At 40.1% G+C, this 18,263-nt stretch overlaps 1 protein-coding gene across 5 annotated transcripts in view; it reads right to left on the bottom strand.

Moving 5' to 3' along the window:
* Positions 1-18,263, bottom strand: part of col7a1l (collagen type VII alpha 1-like) — a 106,922-nt gene that overhangs the window by 36,970 nt on the left and 51,689 nt on the right. For 3 of the 5 annotated variants that reach the window (XM_078165081.1, XM_078165082.1, XM_078165080.1), the window contains exons 43-75: positions 17,533-17,604; positions 17,413-17,445; positions 14,631-14,702; positions 14,410-14,469; positions 14,247-14,282; positions 12,792-12,872; positions 12,467-12,502; positions 12,274-12,318; positions 10,458-10,529; positions 10,308-10,343; positions 9,973-9,999; positions 9,741-9,779; positions 9,572-9,634; positions 8,532-8,570; positions 8,361-8,414; positions 8,218-8,250; positions 7,979-8,044; positions 7,725-7,769; positions 6,864-6,899; positions 6,755-6,781; positions 6,605-6,676; positions 6,316-6,378; positions 6,040-6,057; positions 5,920-5,955; positions 5,801-5,839; positions 5,680-5,715; positions 5,458-5,592; positions 5,033-5,125; positions 3,252-3,455; positions 2,743-2,850; positions 905-949; positions 400-471; positions 1-57 (exon numbers count right to left, since the gene is read on the bottom strand). In XM_078165081.1, the coding sequence (XP_078021207.1) occupies positions 1-57; positions 400-471; positions 905-949; positions 2,743-2,850; positions 3,252-3,455; positions 5,033-5,125; positions 5,458-5,592; positions 5,680-5,715; positions 5,801-5,839; positions 5,920-5,955; positions 6,040-6,057; positions 6,316-6,378; positions 6,605-6,676; positions 6,755-6,781; positions 6,864-6,899; positions 7,725-7,769; positions 7,979-8,044; positions 8,218-8,250; positions 8,361-8,414; positions 8,532-8,570; positions 9,572-9,634; positions 9,741-9,779; positions 9,973-9,999; positions 10,308-10,343; positions 10,458-10,529; positions 12,274-12,318; positions 12,467-12,502; positions 12,792-12,872; positions 14,247-14,282; positions 14,410-14,469; positions 14,631-14,702; positions 17,413-17,445; positions 17,533-17,604 (1,950 nt within the window). The remainder of the gene's footprint in view (positions 58-399; positions 472-904; positions 950-2,742; positions 2,851-3,251; positions 3,456-5,032; positions 5,126-5,457; positions 5,593-5,679; positions 5,716-5,800; positions 5,840-5,919; positions 5,956-6,039; positions 6,058-6,315; positions 6,379-6,604; positions 6,677-6,754; positions 6,782-6,863; positions 6,900-7,724; positions 7,770-7,978; positions 8,045-8,217; positions 8,251-8,360; positions 8,415-8,531; positions 8,571-9,571; positions 9,635-9,740; positions 9,780-9,972; positions 10,000-10,307; positions 10,344-10,457; positions 10,530-12,273; positions 12,319-12,466; positions 12,503-12,791; positions 12,873-14,246; positions 14,283-14,409; positions 14,470-14,630; positions 14,703-17,412; positions 17,446-17,532; positions 17,605-18,263) is intronic. The other 2 variants (XM_078165083.1, XM_078165084.1) reach the window with 2 other exon arrangements.

Raw genomic sequence — 18,263 nt, forward strand, 5'->3', positions numbered from 1 at the left:
CTGTCGGTTGTCTCTCCCCTCCTGAGAGGCCAAGTGGTCATCTGGTGAGAGTTCATCCTGTTTAAGACAAATAATTTAACTGTTACAGTTCAACAACCTACAGACACTCCAGTGGATGATGTGCAGAGCAGATGCAGTGGGCTGGAATGACAAAGTAATTTATTCTTCATGATTAATTCAGGTAGTGGGCGTGTCATTAATCAACTCTGTCCAGTGTTCAGTGTGGGCACAGATGAGACGCTGCTATAAAAAAAAAAAAAGATTACAAGTTGACAGGTCTGTTAGCAAGAAGCCACCCACCACGACAACGCACCAAATCTGTAACAACCCCCCGTCGTCGCTCTAAACTCAAGTTTCCCACAGTTCTTGAATTAGTCAGTCACTGCAGCAGCTGCCTACCTCGTATTCATAGCTGTATTCTTCGCCGTTATAAAACTCCTCTTCCTCCTCTTGCTTGTCCTCGTCACTTGTCTTCAGATAAAGGAGAAGTGACAATAATTAAAGGAAGATACTGTTACATGTTATAATTTGTAACTTGTGTCAATGGCTGGAAGACAACAATGCCAAGCAATTACAAAGCAACCCATTATCAGATCTATTGTCAATAAAATGAGAAGCACATTGAGACAAATGCATGCTTTTAGTTTTACTTGCCACACCATGTTTAGAATAACTGTTTAACTCTGTTTGTTATATTTAGAAATTGTTAGTTTATTATGATTATTTTTATTGTGTCTTAGGTATTAAAGTCATTTCGACACACATTATGTTATGTTAATGTCATGTTAGCGACAGCCAGTGTCAGAGTCTGTGTTTAACCTTTGCAGCGTGAGATGGTTGTGTTAGTTGGTTTTTATTTTGTTTAGTTTTCAGGTTTAGTTTGGACCCCTTCAAGGACATTTACCAGGCGTTGTCTCTGCCTCTTATGTCGTCCTTTATTTCCTTTGCCCTGGTTAAAAAGTTCACAGTCAGAAAGAGAAAGGATAAAGGTTTCTCATGCTCTTCAGACGTTGATGATCAAGTGTGAAACTACGAGTTGATACTGTTAAGCTTAGTTCACATTACACGATTTTCACCACGATTTTGACGTCACAGAGGATCTTGAGACCCACCTTGGGTAGGAGGTGAGTCGGCAGATAGTCTGCCACCACGAGTCCTCATGTGAGAACAAGCCTACAAGCAAGTCGCCCGCTCGTCTGACTGGGACTGGTTATCTGGCATGCTAGAAAACTGGAGAAGTCTGACACGACTGACAAAGAGCATCAGCCAATGAGAGGCGGGATATGTCCCACATCAGCACGCAAGAGGACGGAAGAAATGTGAGGAGGACAAGCCGCAGGGTCGCCAGGTCTGCTTATTAGCCGCGAGACTCCCGCTGACAGAAACATGCGTCGGCAGGTATGAACACTCAAAAGATTACGATAGTCTCCGCGATGCAAAATCAAGGTGAAAATCGTGTAATGTGAACTAGGCTTAAGTTGAGGGAGATAATTAAGAGAAGATTAAGTAGTTAATGAATGTCAAAAATTAATTCACACAAATATGTTTAGAAGCTCTAATTGTTAAAGTTAAAACATGGTTTAGACCTATTTATGTAGGACCACACTGACAGTTTTGCATGTTTCAGCCTATTTATCACAAATCAAATATACATTTCATGAATTGATTAGATTTTTTCATAACATTCTCATATGTCCTCCTGTCACTTGTTGCCGCATGCAATTTAAAGGAACGCTTCAACCCGAAAATGGCCATTGGGACATCTATTGCTTACCATACGTTACGTTGAATTCATGACAGAAACTCTATTTTCTTGCATTCCTTTGACGATGAACGAAGAACCAAAAAATGGAGAAAATTCTCAATGAATTTAAGTCATAGGGGTCCAGGTTTAACAACAGCTATCAAACTCTCACATAACCTCATGGAGCTTAATTGAACTCTGATTTATCCACTTGTATGCCAGTCAACACCCCTTTTCAACAGGTAAATGAACAAATAACAGTAATTTTACCTCGCTGAGCACTTGCTGGTCTACTGCTGCCTTGATGAGTTAGTGTGTTGGTGTTACTTTGTTTTAAAGTGTTGGTTCAGCTTCACCAAAATCACACAGCAGCAGCTCCAGTGTTCGGTTAGGTAAAATTGCTGTTATTGTCAATGGAGTCTGGCCTTGAAGAGAGCATGGGTAAGTTTAACTTTTAGTTTAGCTCCCCATCTAAAAAGTCTGTTTGTATGGGAAGTACTGAGCATACAACTGGTTAAATCAGACTTGCATTATACTGCACGAGTTGTGTGAGAGTCCGTGAACAGATGTTTTGATAGAGATTTGCTGTTGTTAAACACGGACCCTTTTTAGATCAATTTATCGATTTTCTGTTTGTAGATTTTCGTTCAAAAGAGGTGTGTAAGAAAAATATTTTCTTCACAAATTCATGAACATGGGGTGGGTAACTGATATGCAAATGGTCATTTTGTGGGTAATGTTTCTCTTAACTGACTTTTGTAAATACTTGGAAGGTTGGAAGGGAGAGCTAAAACATGCAATACTAGTATGCCCCTTTAACAGTATACATTTAAGTTATCAAAGATAAATCGAAAAACATTCTATCTTGTTAAAAATAATTATCTCAGGATTATTTCATATTTTAATGTTGAAAATTGTTGATGAAAAGATACTCATGCGTGGTTTTAATTAGTCGGTGTTGAGCTCGTTCATTGACGAGACGTCCACGGGAGCTTTACCTTCCCACGTTCTCTGTTCTTTTTCTTTTGTCCCGAGTTCTTCTTCAGAGAGTCTTCCTGAGTGAGGAGAACAGTCTCCGCCACAGTTTCTGGTAACCCTGAAACCGTCTGACATGCACATTTTTATTTTCTATTGTTTTGTAATCATCAAAACATGGAGGGTAGACAACTCAAACTGTGTCTGACACTCAAGTGTTGGGTCGGGTTTCCAATACTTTTATTTTTTAAAACATTTTTTAGTCACATCACGTGAAAGCTATCCACACGTTAGAGACGACAAGATGCTATGAGATAATTATTTTTGATTTTAAGGTAATTGTTATCAAATGTAGAAGGTGCCAGTTATGAATATTTACTACTCAGTTTAATTCCATATTGCTGAAAAAGATCTTGAACCATCTCTGTAGAAACAAAACTTATCAACATGTTAAATGAACTCAATATGTTTTTAACAGTTAAGTGAAATAACATATTTAAAGGTGGCATACCCTATTGTAAAGTGTCCTTACCTCCTGGGTCGTGGTATAATTGTAAGTAGAATTGACCACAGTCAGATTAATTTTGAGCGATGATAATCTGTCACTGTCCCCGTCTACTATCTCCTTCCCTCTGGAGCCCTTTAGCTTGGTGCCGATCCTGTCGAGCTCCTCTTCTCCATTCAGCATGGTGACGGACCATAAAGTCGGACCCTCTGCAGTTTCATTCAAACGTTCCTTCAAACCAAAAGGCAGAATTAGTGGAAGTGGGAGAGAAGATGCAGTTTTGGACTAGACGCACCTAGCTGAGCTAAAAACATACAAGTGACAATATACATTACACAGATGGTGAAAAGATGAGTGTAATATGAAAGATTGTTTTTGTTCTTTCATACTCTTTATATTTAAATGGTCAATGTAATGTGTTGTATGATGACCCTAATGAAACGCACTGGTTTCACAATGAAGTTGCACTGGTTAGTATACGTGTTGCTGGAGTTTGAAGGTCCAGTGTGTGGGACTTAGGGAAATATATTGGCAGAAATAGAACACCATAAGTATGTTTTATTTAGTGTATAATCACCTCAAAATATAAGTCGTCATGTTTTCATTACCGTAGAATGAGCCGTTTATATCTACATAGGGAGCGGGTCCTCGTCCTCAGAGATTACCATGTAGCACCAACATGTGTCTACATTAGCCCAGAACTGACAAACCAAACACTGGCTTTAGATCGGGCTATTCACGTTTTCGCGTTGTCCACCATAGTTAGCAGCCCTTCCGTAATGACAGTGTTAAAAAAAATAAAAAAATAAAAAATAAAAAAAAAACACATATTTTTGTGATGTGAAACTGCTTTATTACCAGTTTAAATGAAGGAAAGGAAGAGACCTCTGTGGATAATTTGACTCCCAGTTAAAACCTCCTGAACGTCTGGATCTTAAGTTATCAGAGAAAAAATGTGAGCACACAATAGTAGGTGCTGGGTTACTGGCCTGTCTCTGACATACAGAACAGCATCAGGAAACACTGATTTGTAATGTGAAACTGCTTTTATTCAATGTTTTACCAGTGTTAATCACCTGGTCCGTTTGTTTTAGAGAGGAAGAGACCTCTGCAGGTATTTTGGCTCCCAGTAAAAATCTCCTGAACAATGAGCAATGACTGAATTCTGACTGGGAGTTTCAGCTGGGTGAAATACACAATCCTCACCACTAGATGCCACCAAACCCCCCTTAATCTCACACACTGTTCCTTAAGAATAATGAAAGTGGAAATAAACCACTTTTCAACTTGTTCCCCTTCAGCGTTTCCAAGTGATATGCGGCTAGGCAACAAGCAAAGTTTCCACAGTTACTTAGGTTGTTCCTCCATCTGCCATTTCCACCACTGGAAAAAGTAACTGCAAAGACCTTACACTGATACTCTTGGTAACAAGAGATAGCTACCGATAGCTACTAGGAGAAACAAAAGCGCTATCCTCTTCCTGTTTTGGTTCCGCAATACTCGACGCACTTCTTTTGTGCTGATCCTTAATTTTCCCAGGTATATCTTCTGTGTATTTACACCCATACTGAGCTTTTAGGACCTTTCTTAAAACATGAAAAATGAGGAGAGGAGCTAAACTACTTCTGCCTGGTGTGTACTTTTTGATTTCAGAAATATCTGTCACTGTCAGTATCTCCAATCAAGAGACGATTCTGCACATGTACTGAACAAGTATAAAAAAAAAAACCTTAACAAACTTGATTTGGGAAAACCCTGGAAATAAGTTGATTGGTCTTGGAAAAAACTTCTGTTTTGAGATTACGTACCAAAGACTCTGGAAGCTGTCTATCTAAATCAGGATCCTCAATAGTGTCCAACTCTTTCAGCGGCTGGCTGGCGAGGTCAAACTTCACTGAACTCTGTTGAGACAACACAAATAAAAAATGAGAATCATTTTGTTTTATTGCCCTTTGTTTTGGAACTGTTGTGATCTTCTAACAAATGGCTAAAGATTGAAATGGCTTGAATAAGAGACCTTGAAACTTATTCATAAAAGTTGAAAGAATTGAAAGTTATTTAGTACATGCATGTGAAAAAACACTTGGACTGATTAGTAACCAGCAGAGCTAGCAGCTGTTTACTGTTTGCAAACATTGCTGTTTTCTTAAGGCGTATTAAAATCCCATGAGGGATGACAAACAAAATAGCATGAAACTTTGTAAAGAACACTTCTTCCCCGGAGTGTACGTACTGTGTACTCAGTGATGACATTGGAGGTGTGAGTGTCTGCCTTTTCCTTTGTTTTCCTGGAGGTGCCGAGCACCTGAAGCAGCTCCTCTATTCCGTCCTGCAGCAGCCTGTTGATCAAAGCCTTCAGCAAAGGCAGCTGAGAAAAAAAGTTTTATTGACAAGGTCAAACTGGGATACTGTTACAAATTCTATCAGCCTCAAAATGTACACAATCAGAACGCACCCTTATGCCGTATGCTTCAAACATCACTTCAATGTCCTAAATAGGAAGAAAAACACATTGTTCAAAAGGGGAAAATAATAACATGTGTCCCAGAGGAGGAATTATTTTATCCTGTAGTCACCTTCATCTCAATAGACTTTCCAGGAGCTCCAGCATCACCCTATGGAGACATTAAAGAAATGAAAATACCGTAATTTCAATTTCCATATACATATGTTTTTAAGGGCAATGAAACACTACCTTGTCTCCTTTCAGGCCTTGTTCTCCTTTATCACCCTGTAAAAAAGACAAATAAGCACCAGAGCCAACATTTCTGTTCTTTATGACTCAGTTTCAGTACGAACCCCATCACCATCTTACCTTCATTCCCGGTGAACCCTAAACACACAGAAACAGAGGAGCAAGACATTGGAACATGCATCTACAATGCATGACATCAAGCTCACCACATCTGCTCGCAGATGATGGCACGACTCATTGCAGCCCACTATAAAAGCGCTATAGTCATCGCTGAATGATGACTCAGATGCCGTGCAGGCAAAATATCAACTATGCCATGCAACAGCTGAACTAATGTGCCATTATTCATGAGCTATAAACATCCAAAAAGATGTTGCATGTCAGCATCAAACTTACAGCAGCTCCTGGGGGACCCATTGGGATTGGGAATGCTTCTCGGATTTCATCGAGGGTGGCGCCCTGAGAATGGATCCATATGAAAATCAGTAAAGTTTAAAGTGCCAGGAACATCTAGGCGCATCTGCTTAATGTTTTTCTGAGTCACCAACAAACAGAAATGAGCCAAAGTGACAATGATCATAGAAACAACTCTGAATATGCTGCTTGATCTACTGCTCTTGAAAGAGATTTGAAATAAGAAATGAGCTTCGCTGTTTAATAAATCACAGACAATGCAGGTTTTTACCTCTGATGTGACAAGCACCTGCCGACCAGGCAAACCTGGAGGTCCTGGTTCCCCTTTACTGCCATCTTTACCCTGTTACAGACAGAAAATAAGCTCTAAAGTTACTCAGTTTTCCCACAAAAACATTTATCTTATCTCAAAACCACTTACATTTGCACCTGCCTCTCCCTTTTCCCCCTGAAATGAGAGCAAAGTTAATGCACGTATTAAAAAAATAGCTTCACAGATCTGTCAGTTGGTTGCAGTGAATTTCAAAGACCTTTTTGCCTTCATCTCCTTTTGGTGCTCTTTCTCCCTGTGAAGAGAAAATACATGTTCAGTGTTAATAATTTGCCTAAAAAAAGTGATGCACTTTGAAAATTGGAACAAGTTTGTCAAGATAGCATTGACATCAAGCAGGAGGTAATTCAGTGTGTATCAGCCCAGTCGCTAGAAGAAAATGTTGGCATTGTATTTTCCTGCAAACCACAAATGTTACATTTGCACATTTCATACACATCATACAAATGTTTTCAAAGTAATATATTATATGAGCTGATGTTGTCATCAAGTGGTGAAGTGGGTGATGGATGGTGTGTCACCTAAGCAAGACGCCTGCCAAACTGCAGACCACTGAATGAGTCCAACACGCAACAAAACCGGTTGTTTTTTGTGAGTCATCGCTGTGTTCCAAGTTGCTTTTTAGACTCCAAAGGTGGGTGTTTTTTAGGTGACCCATCACTGGGTGCCAGGGCATTGGCAGCTCAAGGCATCGACCTGGCCTCTAAATTTCCCATCTGATAATCCATGGCACATGAAGGTGCCCAACCTTCAACCCACAAGGCTCAAAGGATCCACTGCAAATACCCTGGCGCCAGAAACCACAGGACACCCACAGAGATTATGTGTCCATGCCTTCACAGGCTCCAGGGTACTACCACGTCCCACAGACGTTTGATCAGATTGGGATCTGGGGAATTTAGAGGCCAGGATGAGCTCCTGATCGATATATTCGGTGCATAAGTACAAGCGAATATAGCATATTTGTGGTTTGCAGAAATGTACAACGCCACCATTTTTCTGGCGATTGGGTCGTGGGTATCACACAGCACAGTGCTCTAGTTGTTAGATGATTCCTCACATCTTTTCCTGGCAAGCCCCTCTTCCCGTCAATGCCAGGTCTCCCCTGCAGAGCAGAGGAAATAAAACAACCATAATCACTGGAGATATTTTTCAGATTAATTATTATGGTGGAAAAACAGAAGGCTCGTGCTAATTACGCACCTGAAATGACAAAATTATGATATATTGGCTTTAGTGTCACCATTAGAATTGTATGAAGAATGGATATTTAATGTTTCAGCCAGAGGCGCTATGATTCATAGTGATACTCACTGGAGTTCCTGGTAAACCAGGCATTCCAGCAATCCCAACACGTCCTTGGTCTCCTTTATCTCCATTCTGTTAAAATGCACACGTACAAAAACAAGCCTTTTATTTAATAAAGTCTTGACAGTATTAAATGGTGTTAAGTGCAAATTTTGGCACCAAACACTTACAATAGCACGTCTGTAGACACAGGGAATTAATCATGTCTGACCAGAAAATTGTTACAAAAAACATGGTGCACTCACCAGGCCAGGCTCTCCTTTTTGTCCCTGGTCACCCTGCAATTATTACGCAATTATTACGAGTTAGCTTATAACGAAAATAATCTCAACGCTATTCACAATGGGAAGATGTTAGTAATACAACTGTGTGCACACGTTTGTACAACCTTCATTCCTGGTTTCCCTGGAAAACCATCAAATCCATCTCTTCCAGAACCACCCTGCAGAGCAAACAGTTTCATATTTCAACACAATATGCACATTTTAAAACAAATCAAAGTCCCTCTGATACAAACAATACCAGTACAAATGCAATTCAAAATGACGTATACTCTTACCAAAGAGAGTCCTGGTAATCCAGGTTTCCCCTCTGGACCCTGTGGAGAGACACAAATATTCAAATACTGGAATGATTCAAAGGATTTGAGAAAGTTTCATCATTACAATGTTGTCTCCTACCAAGTACAACTAATGCCAACTGTAACTGTAATCCAATTAGGGCTAACTAATGTCAATTCACCATTATTTGCATTATTGATTAATCTGTGTTTTAATTTTTCAGTTAAAGAATTCATTTTTTAAATGTTCAGTCTTTGAAATGTCACAAAGTTTATTTTCTACCAACTGACTAATCAATTAATGGACTAAACAATCAATACTGACTGAAATACAGTAGAAGGTATAATGAAACAACTAGTTAGTGAAGTGTACCTTAGTGGATCCGAATAAAGAATAAAGAATAAATCAAAGTAGGGATCAACCGATATGGTTTATTCAGAGCCAATGCCGATACCGATTATTATGATACAGAGATACTGATATTTACAACCGATATATGTCTGCTGTAAAAATCAGTTGACACAGAATTTAAAAAATAAACACTGACAAAGCACTACATTCAAATGCAAATAAAGCATATATTTATTCTGAGAACTTTTCCAATGAGTACAGGGAGCTGCCAGCAGCACTTTGAAAATAACTTTGAAATAAAATAAAATAAAAGAGAGCTCAATTAAAAGCCAGGCTAAAAAGGTAGGTCTTGAGTTTGCCTTTAAGAGCATAGAGTGGTATGTGCAGGCAGTGAGAAGCACACCAGGGGCAAAACAGCGCAGCTAAGGAAAACAAAACTGTATATCGACATATCGATGGAAAAAAATCACCGACACCGATAACCCTAAAAATTCATAATGTAGGCCCGGATAATCTGCCAGGCTGATCTGTCGACCCCTAAATCAAAGTATGTTCTAAACTGAATGGGTATTTCAGTCTTGTGGTCATCCACTATGATAGTAATTGATTTAAAGAAACATGCACGAGCATGTCAATCATGTCATCATTCAGATTGGGGTACATCCCTATGTTTGTGACGTGTACTCACTTGTGGACCAGGCAGACCTGTCTCTCCTCTCAAACCAGGCTGACCAGGCTCTCCTGGTTCACCCTTTAAGAGATGGAAGGAAAGATGAGAGGAGAAAAAGGAAACTTAAAATTCCTCATGACCAAACTGAATACAATAAAGCTTGACGCCATGTTATTCTTCAAGTTACCTTTATTACTCTGGTCAGTACATTGTTGTCTGCAACAATCTGGTAGGAGTCAGAAATCGAAAGTTAACTTGCTAATTGACGCAATTTCAGCAGATTCATAACAGACAATGTTCCAGAGTCTTGTGGGAGAGCTTTTTTTTGTTCTTTATAAGCACTGTTACAACGAATGCCCATGTCAAACATGGCTGAACTGATGAGAAGCTGTCAAAAATGATAATAGAGGTTTGTTTACTTGTCCTCCCGGAGGTCCAGGTTTTCCCTTTGTGACAACGGCAGCATGATCAAAAGAAGAGCACAATAAATCGCAGTTAAAAATCTAATATGTCACACTTCTAAACACAATCCATATCTGCACCGCAAAGGAAAAATAGTAGGTGCACTGAAGGGTGGCACGAACAAAAGGCAAAACCTAATTAGTGACCATATCGAAATAGAAATCATAAAGTCACAAAAGGAGAGCAGTTTGTGAAGGTGGCGACAGACACAGAAGAATGATTAGAAGGCGTCACCCACGAGAAACAATGAAAGTGCTCATCAATGCGAGAGAGATGGTGAATACAGACATACCTGCTCCCCTTTGTCACCTTTCTTTCCATCAGCACCCTTCACAAGAAAAAGAAAAAAATCACAATTATTTTTAAACACTGGAGTTCAAGAAGCACATTTACAGAAAGCAAAGTTAAATTAAGATCTTTAAATGAAACTCAAAGGACTCACAGACGGGCCAGATGCCCCAGTATCTCCTTTCTCCCCTGGGTCCCCTGGTCGCCCTGGTAACCCCAGTGGACCCTGATCAACATTAACAAAAATAAAAATATAGCATTTAGTCTTGTATTTACATCAAAAAGCTTAAAGCCGATACAAGGTACAATACGATACAATGCAAGGTAAACACAGCAAATCAAACAGAAACACAAAGCGCATTACATCAAACATTTATCCATAAAGTGACGATGGCGATCAAATCCAATGTCTAAGACCAAACTGAACATCGGGTACATGCAATGTGCAGATCTCCATTGAGTTTCCACCATATTATTGACTTATTAGAATGTTAGCATATGTATGTAGCATACACTGTAGTAATATTATCCGTTATGTGCCAGAGTGCACTAAATCTGTTGATGAGGCCCTGCTGATTGTGTCTATTACACCAATAGTTTGTAGAAAGTAGCTGGTTCTTTAGTTAGACATGCTATCAAAGCACTTTTAAGTTTTAAGTCGACTTGGGAATATACAGTATATTTTTTATTAGGACGAGGACACATGCCGCGTCTTTTACCTGGAAAGAGTGAGGTCGGGTGCTGGGTGTATCTCTTGGGCTTACTCTGTGCCAACCTTCAGGTTACACTCCACACTGCAAAGCGACTATAACCAGCATTGTATCATAGCCTACTTACCAGAAATCCAGAGTTTAGAGCTGACCTATACTGTACTATATGAAATTTCATTCAATAGGATCTCAAGTCACTACCACTTTTCATGTTTTAAACTGTTTTAAATGCCCTTTTTCATTGAATAGCCTCGTCTGTTTTATGTCCATGATGTCTATTTTCATATGAAGCACTCAGTTGTTTTTATTGTCTTCTTTGAGGCATGTTTGTAAGTGTGTATGAGTCCTAAAATATTGTCTATGGGACAGGTGTAAAGCTCTCAGTGGCCCTGCACTAAAATTATGACTCTATATTCATCATAGACTGACATTTACAGAAGAAAGGCAAGATATCTGGCTGCTCGTCACAAGACATGCTGTGCATGTTTATGCATTCCAAAAGTTGAACTTTGTTTATTCCACAGCTGTCTCGCCCTGAAAAACAAGCGCCTGGAAATGTTGACATGCCACGATGGCATCACTCTCGCTTTTGAACGCACCTTCCTTGCGTCTCCATCGACAATAATGGATTTGAGGCCATGAAAAACGGAGCATGTTCACAGGCCCTTAGATAGCTTTTGTCCACTCCTTTCAAATGTTATTTGCCCATTAAATGGCAATTATTAGTTGTTATCACTACCGTTGTAATGCTTTAGACAGGGCCTTTTATTAGGGTTAGGATTACAGCCGTAACAGAGTCAAACTATGTAATTCTGTTTAAGAAAAGATTGTGGTTTGTGTTAAAATAAGCACATTTGTCACACACTGTAATTTAAGGATGTTACATCAACACTGGCTTTTGGTTTGACATGGGACATGCACTGCAGTCTCCTGGGTGAAAGTCCTATGTTTCTTTTACCTGTCCATCCACCGTAACTTCCTCCCTATGAAAACGTTGTCGGTCTTTATACTATGACACTTGACTTCCTGCTTTGCCCCCGTCATGATTACTAAAGCTAGCCGAGGTTGCCACCTCAAACAAACGGAAATATAAGACGTAAAATGGCCATACTACCTCAAATCTATGCTCTTGATAACAACAGATAACAGCCATTTGGTGGGCTGACAACACTCAAAGTGGGTGTTTTGTTGTGTATTTGAGCATTATTTGATTTTTTTTTATTTCTACCTATTTAGTCTTGGAAAACACAAAAGAAATACCCTAATTCCTCTGTCACCAGGCTCTCCAGGGGGTCCTACTTCACCCTGTGAAAGACAAAACAATGTTATTACTTTGGTAAATTTAGTACACGACCTTACTGATTACAAATCATCATGGAAACAGCTATCTTTCTGAGCAACATCACTGACCAACAAAACAAACAAAAGCATCGAGTAAACATGCTAACTCTACCTTAGTTCCTTGATCTCCTTTAACTCCAGGTGAACCCTACACACAAAGTCACCAGGCAGTGTCACCAGTATTACAATGTAAATATTCACATTTAAGTACTGTATTAGTATTTCCCTGAGCTATAGTTTTTGTCTGCACATATCATTCTGACTTATCTAGACATTTATCATATTCTACATATATCTCATGTCTTAATTAAAACTATGTGCTTTCTCCTAACATTATGTTTTCTAAATAAGCCCTTGTAGCTAAACACATCTGCATTGTGCTGTATTGTACAAACCACTTGTATCATTGCTGTAACAGCCACTCAGGATTTACTTACATCTTTACCTCTTAATCCTGGTTCTCCAGGATTGCCGGATAACCCGATAGTCCCTTTGTCACCTTTAGAGCCATCTTTCCCCTGGACAAACAAATGACTTCTGTTATAGTAACATTAACGACCTTAGTAAAAATATATATCTTTAATTATGTTGAAGGGGTTTTGATAGTTGCAGTGGAAGCTTGTAGTAGACTTTGACTAAAATACATTAAATCCTTTATATAATAATAATAGTAAAAACAAAACTTTTTCTAGCCACTAGGGTCATTCATCCATTCGCACACACATTCATACACTGGTGGCCAAGGCTACCATCTGCTACTGCAACACTCACACACTAATGGAACGAACAGCCATTGGGAGCAATTTGGGGTTCAGTATCATGCACAAGGATAGTTCAACACGCCGGTGATTGAACCGCTGATCTTCCGATTAGTGGACGAGCCGCTCTACCTCCTGAGCCACAGCCGCCGTTTACCAGCTGCTGCTTTGTTAGCTCGTGCTAAATGAGCAAGTGTTGAACTGACAGCCTCAAGGAGGAGAGCAGCTCTGGAGATGGTCCTTCAGTCCTGTGTCTACTGGCGGAGAGTCAATAAGCAAGGACGTCACCTGAGTAGGTGGTCCTTCATAGTGGCTCAGGACACAGTAACGTACAACTAACTGAAAATATGCAGCCATATGTGGCCCAGACCACCTCCTAATGTGATCTGAGGGATAACATCTCAAGATGCATTGAAGATGTGTTTGCACTTGTACTTAAAGCTGTCAACTTTTGATCTGATCACCCAAGATGCATGTTAATACCAGGTGTGAACAGTGCCTACATTCACCAGCTAGCTGCTAACTTTGTCTGTCTGCTGTCATGTGGTGGGTTTTGATGTTTTAAACAACTGCTGTGACTGGCAAGAGTGATCAAAGTAAAAGCAGCAAAATCTTAAGCTGAAAGAAGCTTAAAAAACAATCTGTGCAGTTTAGTGTAACTGCAAAAGTCAGTCAGTAATTCTCTATGGGTTTGTTACTACTAGTGACCACCTTCACAACACACAGTCCTTTGACTCATTGCTCATAGTAAAATGTTGATAAGAGCAGCTTTAAAATGCAGATGAGGCGGCATTTAGGGAGAGATTCTAGCTTTGGTACTGTGATGTATTTGAGTGCAACACGATAGGTAAGCGGGATATAACGTTGGGAGGAATTCAATATGATTACTGAAAAGTGGGTGCGTCATAACAGTGAAGCCCTGAGAGTGTAATGCAGACGGGATAGTGGTATAAAAATAAAATTATTTTCAAATATTTTTGATATAAAAATACTAAGAAAGTCATTTTCTGCATTTTATTTGGCATAATACTGTTTAATGGGTGCACAATATGTTCAGGGATGTGATCTCAAAGGGTTAAGAAGGCATTTTTCACTGAATCTTAACTTCATGCAAAATAATAAAATTTTACTTACTTTTGGTCCTGGTTTTCCAGACAAACCAACATTTCCCTGTTAACAATTAAAGCAATAAAACAAATATAATAGCAATGAACAGTTGTTTTCTGCTTCAGTATTTTATGATGACAACAATGTTCAAGTGTTAAATATGTGATTTCATGTTTTTCAGGTGACTCACCCTTTCGCCATTTTCTCCCTTTTCGCCCCGCTGTCCTGGAATCCCAAAACCAGGACTGCCCTGTACAAATCAAAACAAACCATACCCATATCTTGATATACAGTTGTTCTACACTAACAGCTGTTTGCTCTATTCTTATTAGTGTATCAGAATCATACATATCAAAGAAATGGCAGTGAAAAAAAATGCAAGCAGGATGTACACCATTTGTTATTATTAACCTTTTCTCCTTTGTCTCCTTGGTCACCCTTTACTCCCTGGGGGCCCACGGGACCGACTGGACCAACATCTCCCTGATGAACGGGAAATATGCGCACACACAGAACATCAATCAACACGTTACTCGTCACCAGGGCCAAACACCAGTTTCAAAACAAAACTCTTCACTTTAAATGGCACCCTGTGGACTTAGATTAAAGAGGTCCCATTCGGTGGAGCATTCAGTCCCACTTCAAAAGCTAATGAGAGAAAATCTTAATTGTGTTTGATAAGCAGACCCAGAGGACTGAGTCTGAGTGTGCAGGAAATACCCCGACCATTTAATTAACAATGTCTCCACAGAATAAAACATTAAGAGAATCACTTCCTTCTGGCTGGCTGGCTTATTTCAAGCCAGTTAAGATAAATAAAGGCAAACAACTGAGACATACAAGTGAAGTCGTGACTATTGTGTCACTGGTTTAAATCTATGGACTAATTGGGTACGCCTAACACTTTCTTCCCCCTCAACTAATTTCTCAAACCCAGAATCTGTGGTCGAGCAGCTCAGTGGCCAACAGAGGGAGACCACTGCATACTTTTTTTTTAAGGATATTTTTGGGGGCATTTTTTAGCCTTTATTTGATAGGACAGACACGTGTGAAGGGGGGAAGGAGAGAGGGAGTGACATGCAGCAAAGGGCCACAGGCTGGAGTCGAACCCGGGCCACTGCGGCAACAGCCTTGTACATGGGGCACCTGCTCTACCACTAAAGGCCTATTTCCACCAGATGCGTGTTGGTTGCATCTGCGCTCCGGCACGGCAGCGGAGCCGATAGGATTCAATTCTAGTTAATGTGTGTGTTTCCACCGGCTGCGGCTGTGCTGCGTTCCGGCTCCATCTCAGCTCCGGCACTCCGGAGCCCTCCACAACAGATACGCAGGACTTCTATTTTTGCCGGACGCCGGAGCACAACGCAGCAATTCAGCACAGAGCAGATCATGCGGGGCAGGAAGTCGTGCACAGAAACACAATAAAACATCCGGTTAATTTTCAAAATAAAATACACAGTGTTCACGCGGATCATATTTCCCTGTACTACACCTTGAAAACTACATAATGGGCAGAGGCAGGCCTGAAGTCAACAGGTCAGAGGTTTTCAGACGTCATTTCACCCCGCGAACACCATGGACGAGGAGATATTCATCATGGCAGTGCACCAAGATGTCTTCCGGCGGAGCTGCACCGCTCCGCACAGCAAACGCAGCCGGTGGGTATTGACGGACGGCGGAGCATGCAGCGGATAACCAGTGCTGCCGTTCCGCAACGGACACGCATCCAGTGGAAATCCGGCGTAAGCCACCGACGCCCCAACCACTGCATACTTTTTAATGATGAAGTTTTACAAATATTTCTTCAAGTGTGGCATCTCTGCAGTCATGAGTAATCTCATTGGTTGAGTGAAACCTCAGTAAGTGGATCCAAAACAGAAAAAAACTCAATATCTACAGTTCATAGCCAACTGGAACTGACAGTAAATCTATAGGTGTATGTTTTGAATTTATCATTTTAAATGGCCAGAATGCACAAAATCTGCAAGAATCAGGAACAAAGTTTTGTGCACAAGAAGACATAATGTGTAATTGTGGACAAATTTTGAGGGTTTGGTAAGTTTCATTTGAGGGATTTCTGTGTTTTTCTCAGCCGAAAAAGCCTGATGTCACATATTTCCATGCACCAATCAGTTAATCAGTTAAGCAACATCTGAATGACAATGTGATGATAGTTGCAGATGGTGTTTTTTTGTTACCAGGCCACTGTCGACCCAATCTGATCAAATCACACACAACAGTTCTGACTGATAAGCTGAGTTTGAGTGTCAAAAAATGTGTTTCCTACACTTTAATTTAAATTGTTGCTTATAATTTAGTCCTGGATAAATGTATGTGACAAAGAGAGACTTGAAACCAAGTGCTCAGAGGATTTAAGTTGCTTCTCTTTTCGTTGCAGCTAAGGATTGTGTATAACATAAGGTTTAGAGGTTTAAAACTTAAGGGCCCTGACACACGAAGCGGACGGTTGGCCATCAGACAATGTTGGGTTGCCGTTGAGTGTCCGTCGCCCTAGCTTTTGTAGTGTGTCACCCATTGCTGGAACTAGTCAGCCGCTGTCGGCTGGTTTTAGGTAAATTCAGAATGTTGAATCGGCATGGGAGCCCGTTGCTGAATGAAGTCGCTCTGATTGGCAGATCAGTTCAATGCACAAGTCGAGAAACCGAAGTGATGAAAATAAATGAACGACTTAGGCAAATAGGGCAAGATCAAGACAAATTTGTTATATTAGGTAAGATTATATTTCTTAGACACTGAGCTCTTTCGCGTAAATACTTCACAATTGTTTGTGTTATTGTTCACTAGCACACAGTTAATATGCTTTGTTCTTTCAACACTGGACTGTGATGTTAATGTGCTTACTAGCTAAGTAACGTCTTGAATCCATCCTGTCAGTCTCTAAGTTTCCGTTTTTTAATGGAAAATACAGACTATCAGACTATTTCCTCTCACAGTGGAGCAGAACGTTGGCTAGTTGGCCATTGGCTGAAGTCTTTGTGGTGCATACAAATGTAACTTTTTGGCTGAGACACAGGCAACATGAGGCAACGCAACAGTTGACCTTCGTCACTACTGGTTCTTTGATGTCAGTTTGGTTTGTCTAGGCTTTAAGGAACCACCGTGGTGCATGCTTTGACAGAACAACATTTTCCTGGATAGAAAAAAGATTAAAAAGTTGACTTTGGTTACTCACCCTGGCACCCTTTTTTCCTGTTGGGCCTATTACCTTTTGCAGTGGGAAAAGAAAAGTGTGAGTGTGAGTATTAAGTGCTTCTTTTTCTGAAGGTTAAATCAGTTGAAATAGTTTTCTTACACCCTTGGCAGGATCTCCAGGAGCTCCTCTTGGACCCTCATCTCCTTTCAACCCTAAAGGACCCGTCAGTCCCTGTAAAAAATCCAAGCAAATGAAATCTGTATTGTCATTTCCATAATGATTGTTGGTTTTCGTGCCAACCGACTAATCATATCTCAGATCTCTCAAATCTCTTCTTCACTTTCAGCTGTCATAAACTTTAAAATACCCTATAAACATTAATCATCACTCTCCGCTATCTGCTGCCAACCAGCACTTTATTAGCTGTTATTTTCAAAGCTAAACTTTTTGGATTAAAAAATGGAAACTGTATTACAAAAGACAGGAAGATAGCTCTCATGATGGCTTTTTTTTTTTTTTGCGATAGTCACTTCCAAAGGACTACACTGCGTCAAATTAAAAACCATTGATGCAGGACAAAATGGCCCTTTTGATAAAGACACCCACTGAGGTTTGACAATTTGGCGCATGATCATATGTAATCATAACCATCTCTGATAGGGCCTAATCCTGACATCCCGGAACAAAATGGCTTCCTCATTTGTTCATTTATCATCATCTAAATGTCTGTCTGGAGATGTTAGGAAACAGTTATTAAATATTGTGTATTGCTGGCATTCCCACCCATTAGGTCCCACTTGGTCCTGAATAAATATATTACTTCTGCCTCAGGCTGTCTTGGTAATCAAAAATTAATTAAAAAGTGGATTTTCATATTCTCAGGTTAATCA

This window comes from Epinephelus lanceolatus, chromosome 23 (genome assembly GCF_041903045.1).
Source record: "Epinephelus lanceolatus isolate andai-2023 chromosome 23, ASM4190304v1, whole genome shotgun sequence".
Classification (NCBI taxonomy): domain Eukaryota; kingdom Metazoa; phylum Chordata; class Actinopteri; order Perciformes; family Serranidae; genus Epinephelus; species Epinephelus lanceolatus.